Source organism: Brassica napus, chromosome C1 (genome assembly GCF_020379485.1).
Source record: "Brassica napus cultivar Da-Ae chromosome C1, Da-Ae, whole genome shotgun sequence".
Taxonomy (NCBI): Eukaryota; Viridiplantae; Streptophyta; class Magnoliopsida; order Brassicales; family Brassicaceae; genus Brassica; species Brassica napus.
In genome coordinates, this window is record NC_063444.1 from 16,133,693 (window position 1) to 16,157,926 (window position 24,234).

Here is a 24,234-nt window from a genome sequence, read left to right on the forward strand (position 1 = left end):
GGGGGAGAAATGACTCGGTAACCGATGAATCCTGAGGAAAGGGAAGAGCCCAAGAATTTGCAGAACCTCCAAGAGAAGGCAGAGAAAAGTGTGAAGAAAGAAGTACACAAAGCAAAAAAAAAGAAAAGAAAAGAAAAAAAAAGCTATGACGACATTTATAAAATCAAAAGAGGACCTGAAACACTTGACACAACACCCTATTCCTCAACATCTTATTCTCCTCCTCCTCCCTCCTCCTCTAATGTGTCTTATCAAAAAGCTCTCTCACGCACCGCCTCTATGCTGCTCTTATGACACTGTTATGTAGGTTACTTATATATATATATATTATTATGATTCGGGTAAATATTATTAGTATTATAATAGTATAGTATTAACAGGACCCATGCCCCCACGATTCTTGTTTTGTTGGCCAGCTAATATCGCATCCGCCAAAATAAAAGCTCACATCTTTTCTTTGTAACCCCAAAATCCAAAAGGCCAAAGAGACTATCTTTCTTACTTATTTATCTCTCTCTTCTCCCGAAAAGCCCCTTAATAAGCTTTTGCTTTGATATCAGATCTCTCTCTCTCTATCTACTCTCACGCTTTTGAGATGCGTGCTCCTTTAGGGCTTTCCTTTTATACCCCAAAACGAGGCCTCTCCTTCTCTCACCTCTCTCTCTCCCCTTTCTCTCATACGCTATAACCGGAGAGAGAGGATCCCAGATGTCGTCGAGTGTGGTGGAGGAGGAGGAGATACAATGTGGGTCTACGTTGTTCGAGCAAGAGGAGCTACAAGAGATGAGTGGGGTCAACGTTGGTGGCGGTTACGTTGAGGTCATGTGTGGTTGTACTAGCCACCGTTACGGCGATGCCGTTGCTAGGCTTAGGGTTTTTCCCAACGGAGATCTCGAAATCACCTGCGAATGCACGCCTGGATGTGACGAAGGTCTCTCCTTTTTTTTGCTCTCTCTATATATCACTGTTCCCAGCCTGTTTTGCTTTTCTGGCGAAATGGGTTTTGATTTATGTGCATGTTACATGTGAATGTGTGTGAGATTTAACGTTGATGCCTCTCGCTTTCTTTTTTCTTTAAGGCAACGACGGTTTCCTCAATCATTTGTTTGTTGTTTCTTTATGCTAACATGACTTTGGACTAGTAAAGCTTTTAAGTCTTTAGCGTGATTACATCTGAATCAACAAGTATGCTTCTTTCTTTCTTACCAATGAAACTAGTTAGTTACCATATTTATTATATATATAAATATGGTTGAACAAGTCAATAGACTCGCTAAAAAGTCTATGCTAGATCCATAAATAACATGACTTTGGTTTGCTTCATTGTCATGTCTTGGTTGTTTGTATCTATAATGATGATGGGTCTCTTCGTTAGTGGCCAAAGTAGTAGGCTTTATTTACATATGATATTCCTCACTTAATGGACTATTAATGCCAAAGCTTGATGCAACCTCATTGCCATTAGTTCTTGAGGTAGCTTGTACCATTGCGAACGATCTCTTGTATCTTCCTAAATGTGCACATTTGATCTGACATGAACGCTTTTTTTGACTGTAGACAAGTTAACACCAGCTGCGTTCGAGAAGCATTCTGGCAGAGAAACGGCTAGGAAATGGAAGAACAACGTGTGGGTTATCGTTGGAGGAGAAAAAGTTCCATTGTCAAAGACAGTATTGCTCAAATACTACAACGAAGCGTCAAAGAAATTGAATAGATCAAACAAATCACAAGGTACAAAAGTATTCCACAGAGATGAGTTTGTTGGGTGCATCGAATGCGGTAAGGAGAGGAGGTTCAGGTTGAGGAGCAGAGACGAATGCCGCTTGCACCACAACGCAATGGCTGATCCAAACTGGAAATGCTCAGACTTTCCATACGACAAGTAAGGTTTCTTTATTTTGTGTTATATTATGCAAAGAAATGAATAATATTATGGTTTGGTTTGCAGGATGACATGTGAGGCAGAGGAAGAGAGAGGAAGCAGGAAGGTGTATAAAGGCTGCACACGTTCACCTACTTGCAAAGGCTGCACCTCTTGCGTCTGCTTTGGCTGCGAGTTATGCCGTTTCTCTGATTGTTCTTGCCAGACCTGCGTCGACTTCACCAGCAACGTCAAGGCATGAAGAAATCAAAACGTTTTCTAGTGAAAAATGTTTTAGAGAGACTTGGTTGCGTTTAATATTTTTATTTCTAAAATTCTGAAACTGTTATATCTACTTGTTATCTTATGGGTCGTTGAATGGAGCAGTTGGAAAAGTTAAAACAAAAATAAAAGTTGATTTTCCTAGAAGAACATGCAGACGAGCATGCCTGAGTGAGTGCATGTCTTTGATTTTTTGGCTAGTGGTGGAAGAAAAAAATAAATAAAGTAATTGTTAATTTTAATTAGCTGTTGACAGCTTTGAGAGACGAAGATGTCAAAATGGCACCAGTTACTACCGTCTGTGATTTTTGGAGATGGGACATGGGAATAGAGACGTTTCCTACTTCATATTGCCCAAAAAGCCCCGAGCTGTTTATCTGGAACACTGTTGAATTTAAATCTGCATGCTTTTATAATCATCAACTAAGACTATGATCAATGGAGAGCTCTTGGGGTGGGGTTCTTAGCGGAATATAAGAATCCGTCTCTTAATTTTTAACTAAAAAAGCTAAGAACCAGTTCTTAAATCTCTTATTTAACACAAGGCCCAAGTCGTCACAAGATAAATAAGATATGAGAACCTAGTTTTTAATTGAAAACATTGAACATATGAGACCGGTACGAAGACAAGCTGGGATCGCAAAACCTTAATTCGTTCCTGTGGATCAAATAACTCAAAACTAAAATCCACACATATCAAGCTACACTAAATGAGATCTAACTACGAAATCCACACATATCAAGCTACACTAAATGAGATCTAACTACGAAATCCGCTGATTCCTTCAGAGTCTTTCTTGCGCGCCAATAGACCCCATTGTAATTTCTATTAGTAAGCCTGAACAGAATGTGCTAGAGCTAGAGTAAGTTCCTCATTTTAAGGACATGCAGAGAAGACAACTATGGCTGCCAGTTTCTTTACAGGCTTGAGCATTTAATGAATATGCTACCCTTAGTTATAAGCATACACATATGTGAAGGTGAGGTTTACCTGAATAGCATTTTGCATTTGAAGATTTTCAGACTCTACGACGGTCTCTTTGCTAATACCACCACTTATTTCATTCCTTGCAAGTTGCAAGCCAATTCCAGTATTCAGGGTCGTTGCGACAAATTTGTTGCCTCCAGAATCTCAAAAAACAACGCTTCCTCAAGTCAAAACTAGATGGAAGAGCCACAATGGCTCCACTATAAATGCTGAATAGCATTTTGCATTTGAAGATTTTCAGACTCTACGACGGTCTCTTTGCTAATACCACCACTTATTTCATTCTTTGCAAGTTGCAAGCCAATTCCAGTATTCAGGATCGTTGCGACAAATTTGTTGCCTCCAGAATCTCAAAAAACAACGCTTCCTCAAGTCAAAACTAGATGGAAGAGCCACACTGGCTCCACTATAAATGCTAAATGGCCTGGAGAACAACTCTCTCACCAGCATTCTCATCATCAGATCAGACCCATCCTTGTCCGTTTTTTCTTTTTCATCTAGCGATATGAACAGCTCTTTATTTTCATAAAGAGCACGAGTTGAAGCAACGTCCAGGTTTCGTTTTAATGGGCCGTAAAGCCCAGTTAGTCAATGGCCCAATATTAACACTAGCTAAAGCTATTTCTGTTGCTTTAGGAAAAGCTCGAGGAAGACGATGACGATGACGTTCTACGCTCTCTCTTCATCTTCCTTCTGCCACAATACTCGCATTCCTGCTATCAGCATCTCTCATCTGTCTCGTAATTATCATCTTAATGGTGTTAATAAGCTTACACTTGCTCCACCACAGTTTTTGAATGCCGGCGGGAGCCTCCGTGGTGAGTTCCCGAGTGTGAGACTTAGGGTTTCGACGAGGTGCGAGAAAGAAAATGCAAAGAACGGTGAGGTAGATGATGAAGCGGAGCGATTCGCGAGGCGAGAGAGCACGATGCCTGATAGATTCAGATACTTGACCAAAGAAGCTCAAGACAGTCCTACTAGATGGCCTTGGTTCGTCGGTACGACACCGTTTTACACTTCTCGTTTTACCAGTTTAACATTTGAACTTTAAGTTTAGTGGTTTCAGTTTTTTTGTGTTGTTTGTGTAGATACCTTAATTGTGTAGTTTGGATTAGGGGAAGAACATATATGATCTTTGGTTACATGAAGTAACATGATGTTGTCTTCTGTTGCAGCGTTAGCGTTTCTGGTGTATGCGTGGAGAGCAGTCTTGTTTGAACTATCCAACTGGAGAAACGCAGCTTTCGCTATCCTTAGATTACTTGGAGACCTTTCCAAGTTTGCATTGGCCCTCGTCTTCCACTTTATAGGCGATCCCATCACTTCTCTCATCGCTTTTGTTGAGACTACAATCTACAGCATCCGGTCGTTCTACTCCGGGATTGTTGCATACACACCTGTGAGAGAGTTAACCACGGTGATCCTTCTTGCATCCTCTGTGCTTGCAATAGGAGAAACAGTTGCTCCAAACTCGATCAGCAAGCAGCCGTATTTAGTTACTCTTGCTGGTCTCTTGGGGTATGCAGTTGTGCATAGCTATATCTCAGAGCCATTCTTCTGGACTGTCTTGGTGGGTTTGTATGGATATTCGCGGTTGATAAAGAAGAGAGACCATGTGACCTCGGCGCTACCTTGTGCAGCTGTTCTGGCAGGAGTTGGGGAGCCTTGGGTGAGAGTTGTGGCAATCACAGGGTATTTAGCTCTAGCCATGTATCACCATTCAACTAAGACCTCATCTGAAGAAGATAGACAGAGCTTGGGGAAGGCGCCACCAGTGCCGTTGTTGGCCGCGGCCTTGGCCATTGGCCATTGGCGTCCGGCTTGCTGCAAAGTGGGCTGGTTACAGGCACTTGACTTGGATGATTGTTTGATTTATCTGATTCAAGTTTTGTGAAACAAAGAAACCAACAAAACTATATATTTTTTTCCCTCAAATAATTATATCGATAATAATAAACGTAATACAAATACAAAAACTTATAACTTAACACCAACACCAACACCAACTTTGGTCTCAAAAGAAACCAAAAAATGATAAAAAGGTCTAAAAATCCATTCAATCAGAGACCAACAAAACTACTTTGTGTTGTAATCTAAAGTTTCAAAAGAATTTCTGATTATACTAGTTGCTACACTTATGGGCTCTTAATTAAGGCCCAAGTAATAAAATCTGAGGTCCATTTAGGTTTAACTGCATTTTTATTAGGGTTTTTACAGGAACCCTATATAATGTGAAGTCACCTTCTTCCGCAGACATATCTCACATCGTCAGCTTCTATTTTGCATTTGTGCATCTTGTTTTGATTCTGGATCCGTTTTTGAATTTGCTGTTTGTTTGTTTTTGTTGGAAGGAAAGAAACCGTTTTTTTGGTTTGAATGCCTCACTCACCTTTAGCTTGTTTTCAAGAATACTCAACGAAAATAATGCTAGTCATCGAGGCATAAATTGAATCGCGGTGTATAAACGTGGAGGTTTACTTAAATCATATAGTTTCGCCTCTAAAATTATCCGCTAAATCTCTTGTATGCTTATCTACCTTTTAGCTTCAATTGGTCCCGATCGTATTTGAATTGAGTGGTGAAATATATACAGAATCATATGGAACACGTGGTTCGTAATTAGTTATGCTCTGTTCTTTTAGCTGGTGTGGTGGAAATAGATGCCTTGCCCGAGATGAAATTGGTCGATCTCTGAATTAACAAAAGAGGGGACTGCTTGTGTTTGTTAGATTTAATAGTTGCGACCTTCTTGAGCCTATAACTGTATGTGGGCTGCTGAATTTTGATCTTAGACATACCAGTTTGTTTTGCCAAAAGAACTAGAAAATCCTTTTTCAAACTCTAATTTGGAAGTTAACGAGGGAATGAAGTTCTGGGTTCATTTATCCATCTCAGTCTGATGAATCTCCCAATATATTGTTCTCTACCAAGAATGTATAAGTGCAAATCTCCAAAATATCATATTTTTATTTTTATATCACAAAAATAGCAATCAAAAACTAAATTGACCAAAATAGCATTTTTTTTAGTTTATTTTTTGAAAATTTTAATTTTTTTGTTTTTCAAACCTCATTTTTCAACTCTAAACACTAAATCCTAAACTCTAAGTTTGTGACTTTTGATAAAACATTAAGTGTTATTCTTGTGACTTTTGACCTTGAATACTAGTTTGGAAACATAAACTTGATTTAGTGCTATTTTTGTCTTTTTCTCGATGTATAATTGCAAATGTTGCCAGTTAACCATACTGTGGAAAAAAGATTTTAAATAGCATCGAATTCGGAGATTTTAATCAGAAGATGAAAATTGACTTGCATATCTGGAGACTAACACTTGCGTCAAATCAATAAACCAATTTGATGATATGAAGTGAAATATCATCATGGTGCTTTGCTGAGGAATTGAGCCTTAGTGGTCTCCTTGTTTGTGATTATTCAGGTTGCTGCCCAGTAGTCTTAGCTTTGCTGGCCCAATGTTTCAATAGGATAGAGCATCGTCTTTAACGGAAAACCAATAATTAAAGCTGCGACTCCTTGTGATTGGTGACGAAGCAAAAATCTTTTACGAGACTCATTCATTATTCATGGAGCTGATATTACAGAAGATAAGACAACAAAACTCATAATCTTTTTAATATGTGTATTTAGACATTAAGCAACAAACCAAATTCACAATCATATCACCACAACAAGAGTTGTGGACTTTTTCAACTCAAAATGACTAATGGATCATTCATTCTTCAAACCTCAGAAGCTGGCAAAACGTGAAATCACGGTTCTTGCTTTCCAACTCGGAAACTCTTTTAGCAGCCCCTGAGTCACGAGGGCTCTCCCCAACACGACCACGAAGCGTTCTGATCTTAGGCAGGTCTTTACCAATAGGAGTCTCATCACTCACACCACTGCAATACACCTCAACTTCACTAGGAATCTCCCATCTCTTCTTCACTCTCCCTTCACTCTTCCTATTCTCATCAGAAGCTCTTCTCTTCTCCGACCTGTGATTCTCCTTCTCCTCGTTCTCAGGCAACGAACGTTTCCTCGCATCTTTCTCCGCCGTCTTGCTCATCAGACTGTACCTGCTAGCCACCACTCTTCCTGGCTTCAAAGGCTTCCTCTTTTCCTCTTCTTTGAAGAGCTTCTTAGGCTGGATCGACGATAAAACACTTTCCTCTTTCTTCACCGCTCTCTTTGACCCACCAGTCGTCGCTGCTTGCTTCTGAGCCGCCGCCGTCATCTTAGCTTTGCGAGATCTAGGACTCAGACTTCGTCCTCTACCTTTCGTCACTGCTTTCTTCCCTTCCTCGATCCCAGGAAGCTTGAAGAAACAAGACTTGCGCCGATTCTGAGCTGATTGAAGAGGAGTCACCGTCTCCGACTTCGTTGCGGCTGAGTATATCTCCCCTGGACCCAAACTAACGCCTTTACGCGGGGTTGTTCTTGGTTTCACTCCTGTGTCGAACTTCACCGTCGGTTTCTGAGACGCCATGAACTTCGCCGGAACGATTCTTCCTCTTATCGCGATGCTTCTTGCGATCTGCTCGGCCTTCTCTAACCGGAGCGATTCCAATCTGATCGATAGCCGGTTCATCTCCTTCTCTACTTCCTCGATCTCTGCATCAATATCGGCATGTTTCGCCTTCACGGTCTTGTGTGGCTTTTCTTTAACTTTACCGGAGCGAATCGGATCATCGGTGGAGAAGGAGACTGAGGATTTGAGCGAAGAGGAAACCGAAACAGGAATCTGATTCTCCTTGCTACAATCGGAATCGAACGATGCGTTGAGGTTAGACCAGGAAGCTTCGATGGCTGTAGTGAGATTGGAATCGCCGTCGTCGAAAGCAGCGTTGTTCCAGATCTGAAGTTCTGGAGCGTTGAGCGTCTCTGTATGCTCAGTTGAAGTCATTGTGAGAGTAATCGATCTGTTTGTGCGAGAAACTAGGGATTGAGAATGGTGATTGGTGAGGAAGACGAAGGAGGGAGGGAGTATTTCTTGAGGATTATTTGACCGTTGGGAGAGGAGACGTTACTCCATTGATGGAGCGTTGTGAGATTTGGACCGTTGGATTGAGCAGATACGCTCCGATTTCATTCAAAGCGAAGTTACGCTACATAATATGGGCTTCGGCCCAGTATTATTCAATGGGCAAAATATTTGAGAATTACAGAATGTGGGCCTATGAATATATTAATACTCGTTTAGTCCAAAATGAAAATGCATGATTTAAATTTTTCCTAAACCGAAAATTCTTAAATTATTCAAAACAAGACCAAACTCAATAATGACAACCATAAGAAAATTAGTAACTTTATGGAGTGACTGACTTGTCTGGTCCCATTGGATAATGATGGTTTTGGATTATTATTTTAATTGAGAATCGTATTCACTGTGGATAAAGTTGAAAATCACGATAAGATTTCACGAAACGTTGATGATAATTTGGAAAATAGACGATGTTTCTCATTAACGAACGCATGTTTTTGATATTTTTTGAACATATTCACATATATACAATTATCATCAGAAGATCCATCTCGCTTTATCCGACTCAGCAGGTCCAAGAGCGAGCCACCATCAACATCTGTGGATGGATTGCATGGAACTAGAATTAGCCTTGGCTCCAGCAGTTGAGGTACATGATCTGACGGAGAGATTCATCAGGAGTGGAAGAAGAGGTAACCCGTCTTTCTTCTACACGCGGACCATCTACGGGGTCAGCTGTGGCGGAGAGAGGGCGGATATCGGAGGAAAGCCGGCGTTGTAGGTGGTGTGCGGAGCTGAGCCCGGTTTTCAACTTCACGCCGTGATCGGGGTTTCCTTGAGCAGCCACAAACGATGCTGCAATCCAAACCTTGTTCAGATAACACATCTCTTTTGGTTAAATTTTTTCTTGGTATTGGAATCTTTAGAAGGATTTAAGAAGGCTTTTTCGAAAACTGGAGATTATTAGATCGTGCCGGAAGATGAAGGAGAGATAAGTTGTGTTCTTCTTATATAGCGAAGGAGGTATCTTGGCTTTGAGGGTAAAATGGTAACTTCGAAAGATCTAGAAAAAGCGATACCGTGCACATGGAACGGTGGGATCCAGGTATAGGAAAAAACAAGTGGCGGCCTATCATCAAGATGAGTGACATCTCTTATTTCTTTCAATTATGGGTTCCTTATGTTGGGGCCCACAACCATTTTGTCTTTGCGATAATAAGCGACTGCTGTTTTTATTATTTAACTAGGAGTCCGCACTACTCGCGAAATTTGGTTTACATGTGATCTATATAATTATATAATTGTATTTTTTATTGTGTGTATTTTATATTCGTTTTTGCTGAAACAATGTATTTTAACGCTTACGGTCTCAACTAACATTAGAATTTGTACGAATTGTGTTTGAAATGTACGTGGATTTTCTATTTTTTTTTTAATAATTAGTAATCTATAATTTGTTAGTTAATTGTGAATAGCTTTAGTTTGGGATCTTAAGTGTGTGGGCATGTATATTCAGCACTCGGTTCAATCCTTATTTGCATGTGAAAATTATTGGCGGCAGACTAAATAAATATAAAATTATTTGAATTATCTTAAGTTGTAACTAAAGTTTGCATTACGGTTTGGTATGGTATATCATTTTTATGATAAAATGAGGAAAACACACATGATTATTATGAAATAAATTTATAATAATAATTATACTTTAAAATGTTTAATTTATTTTAACTAAAATTAGCGTTTATTTTCATAAAATTTTCACAATTATTCTAACTATTTATTTTAATATTAATTTTTGAAATTATATGATGTATAGTTATTATAATATTTAAAATTATAATTATTTAGTTTCTCTTAATGTTTATTTTAATTTAATAAAAATAAGTAAAAAAACTTTTAAAACACTACGATGGATTAAATCCAGTGGTGGTGTAAATAATAAGTAAGATAAAGTTATTTCTGTCTTATTTTTATATTTATTTCATGCGATAAATTGTTTTTTCTTGTTGTATTATACAATTTTTCTTAAAATTAATGTTTTACACGATATTAAAAAATAAATTATTCATTATAAATAAAAATATTGTTTATTTAAAATATTGTACCAAGAACGAAAAATTTAAAGACGGATATTCTAGCACGTAGTGTGTCAGAAAACAATCGTCTTTCGTTGTTCACATGGATGCAGAATTACCAGTTTGATTTGCAGAATGAGTTTAAGTTTGTAAAAGTCGATGACAAAAAAATAAATATATATTTTAAAATAGATAACCTGAAACTGTCATTACTATTTATACATATACATGTTTGTTAGAATCTTATATGTATTATTATATATGAGATATCCTTGTTTCAGTATTTCATCCTGGGTAGCCTTCCACCATAACATGATTATTGGGGCCGCTGTTGTTGACAACTAAGCCGCTTTCAAAACTTCGGGATTAATCTTTTTTTTCACAGCACCAACTCATGGCATATCATGGCACCAACTCATGGCATATCATCATGAGATGTAGCACCACACATTTGCTGTTTCAATGCTGTCAATTTTCCGAGTGCATAGGAACGATGCAGCCTGCAAGTGTTTGGGTTTGTATGAGGGTAGTTGCAGAGTAAGCTGGAGGTTTTAAGTTGGAGGCTAACCTGTGGTGGTGAAAAGTGATTACATAAACATTCACCTCTGACAGTGAATGTATAAAAAAAACCTTTTTTGCAGGGAAAGAGTTCACCAAAAGCCATAGTTTTGCCAAAGTCACAAAAGCTTCCGCTATAGAGTTCCACTGGCGGAAAATGACCACAAGATTTCCATCTGCAGAGCTGCACCAAAGAAAACGGTCCGTGGTTTTTTCGGTTAGATCTCGGAAAATACCATATTTCACTCTCCTATCATATTAACCAATTTCCTGCAAATCTTAGAAATTTGTACATGACATGAAACCAAAACCAACAAAAATATGAAAAGTTACATTGCGAACAGAGTAAGAGATGTCGTCTAACTTAGAGCATCCACAATGGTGATACCCATCGTGGAGTACTTAGAAATAAATTAACAAATTTTTTTTTTTTTTGAATAGTTAAGGACTCTTGTGAAAAATGTGTGTACAATGGTGAACCCGAAGTTGGAATCCTTAGGAATAAAAAAATATAAATTTTTTTTTGTTTAGTGAAATTTAATTTTTTATATATTGAATGATTAAATAGAATAACTTAACATAAAATACTAGAAAAAAACTTAAAAAATAAAAATTAAACATATAAATATAACAATTAAAAATAAAAACAATAATTTAACATAAAGATAGAAAAATTCCTAAATAAAAACATGATTAAATATAAAGATTACACATAAGAGTTTATAAGATGATTAGATAAAAAGATGATTAAATATAAAGATACAACATGAGAGCTTATAAATATTTAAGATGATTAAATTTTAAAATACAACATGATTATGAATCACCAAATTTATTCCAAATATTTTCTATTAAATCATATTTCAATCGATGATGTGCCTGGGTATCGTGAACATCATCCCGAATGCCGAGAATATTATGGATATTTGTAGACATCATCAAATGAAACCCTAATTTCAAACGAAAAATCTCCAAATCGATTGAAAAAAAAAACAAAACGAACCGTAAATTGCCGACAAAACCAAACTCAAAACATCACCTGCCCAATAACCCGTTGCCACCTGTCTTAAGGATCAAGTCCTTGAACCTCTTACGGAAGGACTGATCCGATGAAATCCTTACACTATTTGCCTTTTATAATATTATTCTATTCCTCCTAACCTAAGATTTGCCGCTAAGGACTCCGCATGTTACTCCGTTGCGGCTGCTCTTAGATATCTGATAAGTTGTTGTGGACCTTGGAACAATCATCTTTCTATGGGCCTATGGTCATCTCTTGCAGTGCCTTATCCTCTTCAGCGTCTTTAACCTCCTTGATTAAGCTCCTCTTCTTTCTACATATATATATCAACATAAAATGAGTTGTCTAGCTTCTTCAAGAAATCATATTACAATACATTCAATTTTCTTAAGAAATAGATACATTACAAACAGAGAACATATTGGAGAAACATGATAATTAGACATTGAATTAGGCTGTGTCAACATCCACACAAAAGTGCTTAAACATTATTTGTGTAGACTCACTATGAAACTAGAAATGGGACCCTAAGGTTGCATTGAGAAAGAAGTGACTTTTCGGAGGGGAAAAAAATTCTTAACACATATGTCAATAGCTGGACTGGAAATGAAATATAATACAACAAGGAGTCGCGAGGCCTACCTCCCACTAATTTGGGATTTAAGCTCCTTGCAACGATCACCTTTCGATCCTCATCACCTTTGTTGCATAGCTAGGCTGTCAAAAACACTCACACAAACAGTGGTGCCACTACGTGGCAGAAAAGTTTGGAGTATAAACCTTTAAATAAGTGAAAGAGTAAGTGTTCTTTAGAACTTTAACAACAGTAGGAAATAGTTTATTCTAACCTCTGAATCTGAATACGCAAGTTCTCCAAAATTCACATCAAAACAGTCAGAGCAATCAGAAGCTATGGTTGCGCTGGTTTCCCGGAAAAAGTTCTGGTTACTGGAATTTTCTTTTATTGATTTTGGCAAAAAAAACAGCGATATTAAAGTACATGCTGATCATCCAGCCTTTAGTTTAACATGATTATGAAAATAAGTTTCTGATGTGGTTATGAGTTAAGGATGATGTTCACAGGAACAAAGCTGATCTTTTTATAGGTATTTATCCACCGCCTTTAGAGATGATTGTTAATGGCGTGCTTAATGGATCTCGTAACGTATCATAGCAGAAGAATCTTATACGAAATGATGCCAATGAAACTCGACCACGGATTCCTCGTGACGATTCAGCTACGAATTGCCCCCAGTAAAACTCGACCACGGATTCCTCATGAAGATTCAATTCGATCCACACACCATCTTGGAACTCTGTTGTCAGAGATCGGGAAAGGACGATGAAACCTAGCAACCGTGAAGAAGATATTGTTTTCCTTTGAAGGCTGGATCAGCGTCTATAAGAAAACAAAATAATAATAGGAAGCCCAGAAATTGTTAAAGGTCCAAATTAACACTTCAAACATACGCGTAAGAAAAAGCCCATATGATTGCCGAATTAATAAGTGATGCGGCGGGACAGGTGTCGAGACAACATCAATGACTTTGTTACCTGGCGTTGAGGTGTCTCTATAAAGAGAGAGAAAACCTTCTTTTATATATCTTAATAATATTATTTGAGAAGTCAATTTCTGAAGTGTTGCGTTCACGTTAATTCTTACGATAGTTATTTACAGAGGTACCCTTAATGAATTAAAAATATTAAATTTAAATACTATATTTTTTAGTTTCCATTTTACTTTACAAATACCATATATAATAAAAATGAAACAGTTATAAAGTTTTTTTTTATCGAAAACAGTTATAAAGTTTAAAAACGAAAATATATGTATATAATATATGATTTCATTAAAAAAGAAAGTTAACAAAATAGTAATATTTCGTTTAAAATATATTCTTACAAAACAAAAATATAATTTCAGTAATAAAAATACTTTGTTTATATCTATATTTTTAGATGAAAACAAAATACATTTTTATATAATGTGATTTCATTTAAAAGTCACAAAGATAATCTTGATATTAAAAAATAAATATTATTCCTTTAAAACATACTTTATGCAATATAAAGTAAATATATTTTCAAAGTAAAATTAATATTTTTCTTTATATCTATCTATTTTCTTAGATGATTACATAAAATAATTAATAACATAAACCGTTATATGTTTAATTGACTAAAAATAATTTATAATTATTATTATGAGATATTTTTTCATAATCTTTACCTCGCTATAATATCTTACAATTACAGCAAGAAAACCTATAAATTATATTTTACTTATATAATATAATTTCACAAAAACAATCACAATTTTAGTGCTGATTATTAAGAGATATTAAAAATGGAACCTAAAAATATTTTTTATGATAAGCATATTTTAATCAAATAATTAAAAAATCTTTTTAAATAGCATCTAATTTTAATGATGTATATATATATATATATATGATACTTTGTCATTATTAAAAAATATTTTTTCTTAATATTTAGTTTCTTTTTAATTTTATGGTTTCTTTGTGTTTGTGGAACTTTATATACCCATAATCAAAATACCCAAGCAAATCAGAATTCTTATTTTAACATTATTTATAATAATTTCAGTTTACCTTTCAATAAATCTAGAGCATACAACTATTTAGAATAATAAAATATTTTAATTATTGTAAATATTGATATTTGTTCATGAGCTTACAAAAATTTATGAGCTTTACTTATGTATGTAATTTCCTATTGATCAAATTTATGGCATACATGCATATTTAAACGAGAAATAAAACTAATTTGATTTGACTTAATTAAAATAAAAAAATAATTATATTTGAGGTTGAATTTGAAAGAATATATATGTAACTAAATATACTCACAACATGAGTGACTCGATTAATCTAACTTATATCCAAAATCAAAGTTTTAACTAAAATATGAAAAATATAATTTTATAATATTTATATAAATTACATGATGAATCAAAACATATTAACAAATAAAATAAAATATTAACTAATTGTTACAATATAGTTTTATATATATGCATGAGAGTTCAGAATATTAGCGTTATATTTATTTATATAATTTTGAATCAAATAATCCGGTTTATTTTTTATTTAATTCTAACCATAATATATATTAAGTTATACATAATCTTACAAAAATATATTTACATATCTAGGAAAATAACCAATCTAAATGCATGTAAGAATTTAATAAAAACTAACTATATTAGAATAAAATATTACATGCAATCCAATATACCCAAGTGATAAACAAATCGATTATTGACCCAAAAAACAACAAAAACGACTATATATAAACATATCTAAGAATATATATATATTAAGTTATACATAATCTTGCAAAAATATATTTACTTATCTAAGAAAATAACCAATCTAAATGCAAATAAGAATTTAATCAAAATTAACTATATTAGAATAAAATATTATAGTTGATTTTATTATAGTTGATTTTGGAGAAATAGATGCAATCCAGTATATCCAAGTGATAAACAAATCGATTATTGATCCAAAAAACAACCAAACCGACTAGATATAACATATCTAAGAAACTATATATTAAGTTATACATAATCTTATAAAACTATATTTACATATCTAAGAAAATAACCAGTCTAAATGCAAATAAGAATTTAATCAAAATTAAATATATTAGAATAAAATATTATAGTTGAATTCAGAGAAATAGATGCAATCTAATATACCCAAGTGATAAACAAATCGATCGTTGATCTAAAACAATCAAACCGAGTAGATATACCATATAGAGAACCATATGTATAACTATAATAATATAATATTATTAGTATAAATTATACATATAAATTAAAAAATTGATTTAAAAATAGTAAATATCAGTTAATTATAATATATTAATTTTATAAAGATTTATATGGGAGCAAGAGAGAATCAGAATCAATTTAGTTAAATTGTTTAATTTGTCTTTGTATATGTTTTTTTATGGGAGGCCCAAAACAAAATTAGAAGCCCACAAGTGGTTTGGTGACGTGGAAGCTGGCTATTCGTTTTGCATGAGCACCTTCACGTGGTATTATCGAAGGCCCTTCGATGCTTCTTGCTCCTTTGCTTCCCGTTACTGTAGTGAGTTTTTTTTTCTTTTTTGGTAAAAATTTAAAGATATTATTACCAATTTTAAGATTTTTTGACAGAAATACAAAGGCAACAAGAAGCAAAAAAAAAAAAAAAAACACTAAACACCAACAAGAAAAAGACAAAGCAGAAGTCAACACAACTAACGGAACCGAACCCATGAGGCCTCAACCAATCCACACTTATCCCTTGCCGCAAAGAGCCAAGCCACAATTATTCCGAGAGACAGAACCCGGTGATTTTGGCCTCCCCGATAATCTGCTCTTAAAGATCTGACTCAACCGAAAACAGCTCGAGAAAAGCTTCATGAGCATCCACCGACATCGAAACCAGTCCTGCAAGAGGGCCAAACACACCCACAACATCAAGACCTTGCCTTATTCCGGCTGCAACCACCAAGCAGTTACACGCCAAAAAAAAACTATACAAACACAGGCCGAGAGAGGCAGTAATTCCACAACCGAACACTAGCCGTCTACACAAACCGGAAGAACCCATCCACAAGAGGCAGAGCGCAGGCGATCGGCTCCAATGCTGGGAAGATGAATTCAACCAAGGAAAATCCAAACCTCCACCTACACCGAAGACCCCTCGGAGAGAAGGAGCAGCTCGGACAAGGACAGTCCCTAAGAACCAGGGAACTGACCGGCTTGCAAATCGGGACATAACCAAAGCAAGGAAGCACAGCCGAGACGGACTAAGTGAGAAGCGGAGGGAGAGCCGAGGTCTGAAGAGGATAAGCAGGGAGCACCACGGCCTAGGAGGAGCCGAAGCCATAGACGACTCCAAATCGAAACCTTAACCGCGAACGCACACGCCAAACGAGACGCCACCGGATACTACACACGACGAAACCAGAGAGGTCCCAGACGCGTCGAAGAGAAGAGACCTCACCGAACCTACTGCTTTTGGGTAACGAGAGACCCAACGTCGTGACGCCTCAAACGCCGGAGTAACACGCGCACGCGAGCCACTCCGCCAGGATAGAAAAGACAATAAACACCGTTACACGAACAGATCCGGGACGGAGGAACCTAACGACGAAAACACGCACATCCACCCAGAGGGATTAGCCAGAGATCTGAAAACGGAAAACCAGAAACCGGAGAGTCCCCACCCAAAGAGCCGACCCCAACCTCCACCCATCACCACAACCACCTCGCAGCGGCACCAGAGGAACGAATCAACCGCCGGAGTCGGCCTAGGCTCCTCCGCCAGCAGACGACCGAGCTCCAGGGACAACCACATATCGGAGGCGGGTGAAGGGGGGGGGGGGTTGAAGCAACAAGAAAAAGGGATCAAAGGGAGAGAGAGAGGCCCTCCGACGGCGAGAGGAGGAGACGGCCGCGGGAGGCGAAGTGGATCTGGCTTTTTTTTTAGGGTCTTGCTCTGAAAGTAGCTTACCGGTTTCAATAACTCACATTCAATCGTTACTTTAGTGAGTTTTATTTTGCTGTAAGTGCTCTCATCATTAAGTCTAACCTAACCAATCAGTATTTCTTTTGTTATACAGAACAAAAATTATCACAGAAAGAGAATGTATGTATTGTGGGAACCGAAATTCACACCGTCGAGTTTTGTTAATCGGAGGAAAGCCAAGTTAACCTAGCCTTCCCTGAAGGTCCCGGTTATCTGCTGGGCTACACACGACACGATCAATATGAAAGAATAAAATGAAAATAAGCAGAAAAGGAGAATAAGAGGATCTTATTTCCGAATTCGCGTTTGAGCGTGAACAACAAGTAAAGACCTAGGCTACAAGAGCTGTCGGTACGTTCGCTAGTCTAGCGACCTAAATCTAAACTAGTTGAGTCGCAGTTCGATTAGTAAAAACGGAAAAAGATGCCTACATTGCTCTAAGTGCTAAGTTGCTCTGATGTGCTCTAATCTCCACCCCCTCTTCGTCCTAGGTCCTCCTTATATACTCCTCCTTAGGTCGGTTTACCTCTTCTTGGGCCGGATTTGTCGCGAAGCGGGCTTTTCCATATTTCCTTCTTCTTTGTGATTATCTTCGGAAATTTGACATTTATCTCTTCCCGCGGATGAGATAAACCGTCATACCAGTCTTTGGGCTCAAGTCCTTTGGGACCATAGATGGGCCGTTGTCCGCAATTCGGACCCTCTTTGGGCCGTATCGAGACTTAAGCGTTTTTACGATTTTACTCGCGAAGTATCCGTTGGTATAAGCATGGTTATTCCAACGGAACTCTGTTTCTTCGCATAGTCGAGGCAGTTGGTGTTAAGTTAACTATAACCTGCTCTACTACGAAGACTAGGAAACCGTTCGAGAGACATAACCTTCCCAACTTCCCGAATACTTTCGACGATGTTTTTTAGACGGAACATTGGTGTCATATCCATGGACCCGAAGACTGAGTTACGGAAACTTCGGACGAAGATGCATGGTTATGGGATGGGACCGGGTTCCGAATGGTCCACGGACAATTGGCCGCGCTCGTCGGGCGAGCTGATCCGTGCCACGGTCGAGCTTGCCAGCGAGCCGACCGGCAACACGGTCGTGCTCACCAGGCGAGCTGGCTCGTGTCACGGCCGAGCTCGCCGGCGAGTCGACCGGCAACACGGTCATGCTCGCCGGGCGAGCTGGATCGTGTCATGGTCGAGCTCGCCGGGCGATCCGTTTCGGCTATTCGTTTTCTCGGCTTTTGAAGTTTTGACCGAGATTCGATTTTTCTGAGGACTTTCGGACATCGATTCCGTCGTGACCGATTTTGACCCCAACATGTATGAAACGCTTTGAGATTGCTATATAAAAGATATTGCATTATATTAATCCGCTAAGTAAGTAAAGGAATGATTTGTAAAGAAAGTCGTAGGCATCTAAAGAGATGTGTAGTGTGGAGGAAATCCGAACCGAACTCAAACCGAAAAGCTTGACCAGTTATCTAATCCAAAATGTAAAAATATCAGAACTTGTCTTGAAGGGTGGTACGAAACATATTCGAACCCGAAGTGTTATAAATCGAACTCGAACGGGTAATCCAAAAACCCGAAATTAATAGTCAATAAAAATATTTAAAAAATATATATATATATAAGTATTTCAAATAATTAATTCAATGTTTATGTTGATGTGATATATAAAACAAATATTAAAATTTAGATAAATACCTTAAATATCCAATTAGTTATAAATAAATACTTCATTAATTTGTTCGTTGAAATAACAAGTCTATTTTCGATAAAGTAATGCATATTGTTTAGAAACAATATTTGTTTTCATACTTGATTTAACATTTTATTGTTATTTTATTAGTCTGATGTGTGTTGGATTAATTTCTATTCAAATTAGAAGTGGTTTTCTTTATCTTTATCTTTGTTTTTAAATTTTATTTTTACTTCGAATATATCCGAACCGAACCAATATAACCTGAATCCGAACGATATATGGTTACTTTGTGGATTTTAGGATGCAATACAAATTTGAACCGTACCCGAAATGTTATAATCCGAACCCGACCGACCCACACTAATAAATATTAGAATAGGACCTAGGAGTGTAAACCAGATAACCCGGAAATTCGAAATACTCGAACGCCCATGCCTACTTCGGATTATGGGATCAGCCTCAACTATCTGATCTCGATTATGAAACTGTGTTTTGCTCTCTCATCCTTGCGCCACATAGGATTCCACCTAGGAAATTCGAGCTCTGGTGTTGCGACACGTGTCCCGCCGGTAGAGCACTATGTTTCATTTAATCTGAAAAATCAATTGAGTCGGGCTTTATCTATTTTTGGGCCTTCTGTTACGCTGTTGCCAAGCCCCTGGCGAACAAAGCTCCTCTTACGAACACGCATTCATAGCCAATTAGGGTTTCTCACCATCTTCGTCCTCAGCCATCTTGGATACAGATTTTCTAACTCGGCCTGACTATTCAGTTCGCTTGGGATCCCATACCGTCCTTTGGCTTTCTTTCCGTCCAAAGAAACTACACCAATTACGGATCCATCCATTCTATGTAAAACAGTTAATTAGTTTGGCATGTTGTCTAGAAGATATGATTTAACCTCTCACATTTCCAAGCTACTTATTCTGTAACTGTCAAGTAAATGCACCTCAACCATCAGTCTTATGTATATAATCAGACCCATTGCAGTCGTACATTCCTTTGCATATATATCTCTTAATTTAGTTAGAACTGCTTTCAGTAATGATGAATAATACATCTAGAAGTATCGCAGAATCTGATACTGGCGATATGGGTGTTAACACGGGAAGAGGTTTGGGCGCCGGCGCTGACACAACTAACGCTCCCGATGTCACGAAAGTCTGTAGCTCAGGTTCGTGCAGCTTATTTATATTCTTTTAGAAAATAGGTTTGTCAAAGAGTGCAGCAAGTCTTACAAATTATTTATACCACAATATCATGTTGCATAGTTGAGTTTGTATCATCCGTTCAACATTCTTGTACATGCTTATTACATTTTTGTGATCATGCAACAGTTTCAGTAAGAGCATCTCGACAAGCCCGTATGCTCAGACGATCAACAAAACTGAAGCAGCCAATCCCATTAGGTTGGTCACCGTTATATGCTAATCAGAAGTATTTTTTTTTATTATCAGATACATAGTAGATTAACTCATTATTTTGTTCCTTAGCTAACAAGCAACTAATGAAAAAACATGGAAGAAGAAAAATTGTTCTTATATATATATATACTAGGGTTGGCCCGCCCGCAGGGCGGGATATTAGTTAAATTGTTTAATTTTATCGTGAATCTTTGATTTTAGATACTATTGTCTATATGGTAAATTAACTATTAGACTTGCTAATTGTGTTAATTTTTTGTTTTTTTTTTCTTTCTAATTTAGTAATAGTCCCATGATGGTGGCACTAATTATGGACAAATGAGATTATGTGATGGGGAAAGTAGCTCTTTGAAGTTGAGATATGTTGTTTAATAACCTTAAGTTGTATTGTTCATATTATCAGATATCAATTGGTTGATGAGTGGATTTTGTTTTTAATATACTAATAATATATTTTATTAGTTATGTACGTTAACATATGTTGTAGCTAAATGATTGACGATAATAAGTAACTGGTTGAATTTCATAGGAAGCAGACAAAAATTTATTATTGTTTATAGTAGTAGCATAGGTAGCATCTTTCGTTAATATATATTGTTTGGGTCTCATGTTATTCTCGCCTTTGGATTCTGTATAGTTGATATGTAACATAGGATCGGAGTTCTTCTAAGCGTACTTTGTAAATGATTTCTTGATTTGATTCCTTGGTTTTAAATAGCGATCTCTTTGGTCGCCATGGCGCGAGGCGAGGTGTACCGGTGACCTCGTCGCTTCATCACCTCAAAGCCAAGCGAGGTACACATAGCGATCGCTATTAAACGCTTTAGTAGTAGTTCCTAAGGCGCCTATAGCGAAGCTTCATTGATTTTAGACAAACCAACTTGGTTTGTACAGATTTAGGTTATTAAACCGAGGTCCTTTTAACATGAAGCTTTGCCGTCTAATATAATCTATCAACAAACCCTAACTCAAATCTACTATATGATAATTCCCAAAAGTCTTCATCAGCTCTTTCTTTGATATTATTCTTCTCTATTCACGGCCTTACAAATCTTCTCCCTAGCTCTTTTCTTTCGCGGTTAGTTCTCTGTTCTCATATACTATTTTCTCCTATCAAGCAAACCTCTATTCTCCTCTCGCATCATTCTTCCCTTGTTTCATACTCTTCTCTTCTACTTTGAACTTCCACTATGTATGAGACCGGAGGATCATCCAAGAAGAATAACTCAATGAATTTGTTGTTTAATTTATCTTTTACTGTGTTTTTGTTATTGCCATGTCATAACATGGAGTTATAAATAAATAAATAAAACACCGTTTTAAATGTGTTACACATGGTGATCGACTTGCCTCGCCACGGCGCTTGGCGAGAGTCGAGCCCCTAATCGCATTGGCTCGCCACACGCCATTTAAAACCCAGTTTGATTCCAAAACTTATCTCTCATATTTTCGTTATGATGTCATCCAAGTTTGTCGAGACATGTTTTTATTTAATGTGGTGCTTAGGTTAACTGTATTGGAGTCACATAAACCATGCTAATCTTCTTTGTATTGTTCTGGAATTAGTCTTATTTACTTTCCACAGACTGGGCATTTTTGTTCCCGGCGGATAAAGGACATAAGGTTTATATTCAACTTTATTAAGGACCCTTGAAGCCTCCATATCTTTCTCGAAATAAATAAGACTTCGGTATTTTTATGATTAAGATCACCATGAATTGTTGACAAAAAATGATCACCATGAGTTACCTTTTTTTGAAACACTTGGTATCTTTTTTATTGAAATTGTGTAATATTATCAATTAAAATGATCAACCGAACTACGAAGGAAATATTTATTGAAATTGTGTAGTATTATCAATTATGTGTGAGATTGTGCGATTTAAATGTTATTTTCATCCTTGTAGTGCGAGGAAACTTCAACGATAGAATTTCTTAAAAATTTGTGGACCAGCAAGAAAACCAATTTCATATATCCAAATACTATAAGCTCAAATACTCAGGAGACTATATTTAAATACCAAAAGCTTTTTTTTTTTCCAAAGTAAACGGTAGATGGAAGTATCGTTATTCTTTGGTGTTTCACTTGCAAATAAAAATTTTAAAATAAATTGAACGAAACATTTACTAAATAATAAACATTCAAATATGTATAAGATGTACCTCAAGAGGAGAAATCTTATGAGCAACTCTTTGGGACAGATTAAACTTTCTTCTTCAAAGTTTAGTGTAGCAAGGCGGAAATACGTACAATCAAAGAATCAAACACCAAAGAATAACGGCTCCACCGATGAAACACCAAATAATAAACACCAAAGAATGTAGCAGATAAAAAATAAGTAATTGTCAATCAAACATTTCTAAAGCATTCTTTTCGATTTGTTAATGGCTCCACCGATGTCTTTCTCAGACTATAAAACAAATATTTTGTACTTGCTATAACAGTATAACTTGCCCGCATATCTTTCCAATTTCACAATATCTAACACATTTTTAATCTGCTAAAAGTTCTCCAGCTAAAGAATTATTTGTTACAGATAGGAAGAGTTTTAGCATCTGAGATTACTGGTTACAACTAAAAAGAGTTTCCAAGTAGAAAATCATCAACATACACTACTTCTAGGCTTCTCTCTCTCTAGCCCTGCAACACATTCTTTTTCTTCACCTGAAACACATTCTTCTTACTCCTCTGTCACCTTACATAATATCAAATTTTTAATACGACCATGAAAAAATATGTTCTTTATCGTGTGTTGTGTGATATAAGGAGATTGTGTTTACCATTTTGCAGATGTTTCGTCCTCTCAGTGTCTTTGAAGCTTCTTCAGTGTAAGCTTGAGCTGCTTTTGCTTTGGCTTCTGCTCCCTCTGCTTCCTTTGTAGTAGTGTTGATGCTCCAATTTTTCTCCATCACCAATGGTGATATAGACAGGAGCAGATTAACCAAATCTTGGACATGGCTATATACCTGCAACCAATTTAGGATTAACATTAGTAACGATTGTCTGTGTTTCATTTTGACAAAGAACAAATTTCAGAAACGGCGTTCCACTGACATGTATATGCACCTGTTGTTGATTTATCCAGACGGTTGCTCACTCTTCTGTTCAGCGCATAAAAACCAAACAAATAGGGTTCTTCCCACGTTTTTCACATATCAAATCTACATAAAAACCATATAAAGTGTGAATATTTGAGTCCTCGAATATGCAAGTACAATCATAGGATTGACAAACCCGTGTTTAGAGTAGACCTTTTTGATTCTGTCAATGACAGGAATCCCAAAAGCAAGAGTCTTTCTAGTTCATGTCCTAGCAATATCTGGCTCAAGCACAATTCTTTACACGAACAATAAACATCAATATTGAGTTAAAAATCAGATAACTTTCAATCGACCCCAATCCAGAAAGAAGAGCGCACCCGAATAGGAAAGGGTTTCTGAATTCCTCTAGCACTTAAAGCTTTGAAAATCTCCGGAAACATCACCGACGTTGCTGCTTGCGAAGCAGTGCAATCTTGAGCCGCGAATCCGGCGAGAGAATCAATCGAGGCTCTGACTTGAGGGTCAGATTGGAGATGAAAGTCTTTGGCTTTTGTACCGAAAGGGTTCGAAACCTGGAGAACGCTAGGTTTGACATTTGCGGGTAGATCAGAGACTATAGCGGCAATGGCGGCAGATGGAGTAAGGTGGTGAAAAGAGTGGGGTTGTTGTTATTAAGCTTTATAGCATGAACTTAAGAAAAGCTGTTTAGTTTCTGGAAAGGGGAAAAAGAAAGAGACAATTAC

At 36.9% G+C, this 24,234-nt stretch overlaps 3 protein-coding genes, 1 long non-coding RNA gene and 1 pseudogene across 5 annotated transcripts; 2 read left to right on the forward strand and 3 right to left on the reverse strand.

Annotated features, from left to right (window-relative positions):
* The first annotated feature begins 385 nt into the window (after positions 1-385).
* LOC106376157 (protein ULTRAPETALA 1) lies at positions 386-2,287 on the forward strand. Its single transcript, XM_013816222.3, has 3 exons — positions 386-931; positions 1,558-1,882; positions 1,949-2,287. The coding sequence occupies exons 1-3, from the start codon at positions 709-711 to the stop codon at positions 2,121-2,123; spliced, it is 723 nt and encodes a 240-aa protein (XP_013671676.1). The 5' UTR covers positions 386-708; the 3' UTR covers positions 2,124-2,287.
* A 1,473-nt stretch (positions 2,288-3,760) lies between these two features.
* On the forward strand, positions 3,761-5,066 carry LOC106373218 (annotated as a pseudogene).
* A 1,620-nt stretch (positions 5,067-6,686) lies between these two features.
* On the reverse strand, positions 6,687-8,345 carry BNAC01G20740D. Its single transcript, XM_013816223.3, has one exon. It carries the CDS (start codon positions 8,034-8,036, stop codon positions 6,864-6,866), a length of 1,173 nt encoding a protein of 390 aa, XP_013671677.1. The 5' UTR covers positions 8,037-8,345; the 3' UTR covers positions 6,687-6,863.
* Positions 8,346-8,566: 221 nt separating this feature from the next.
* On the reverse strand, positions 8,567-9,000 carry LOC106376159. The gene has a single exon (XM_013816224.3). It carries the CDS (start codon positions 8,998-9,000, stop codon positions 8,740-8,742), a length of 261 nt encoding a protein of 86 aa, XP_013671678.2. The 3' UTR covers positions 8,567-8,739.
* Positions 9,001-22,888: 13,888 nt separating this feature from the next.
* Positions 22,889-24,234, reverse strand: LOC106374501. 2 transcript variants are annotated; one of them, XR_007317927.1, is made up of 4 exons: positions 23,702-24,234; positions 23,505-23,611; positions 23,231-23,416; positions 22,889-23,145 (listed from the first exon to the last, which is right to left on the reverse strand). It is a non-coding gene; the product is annotated as an uncharacterized LOC106374501 (long non-coding RNA). The 2 variants fall into 2 exon arrangements; XR_007317928.1 differs by having other exon boundaries at positions 23,505-23,786; positions 23,869-24,224.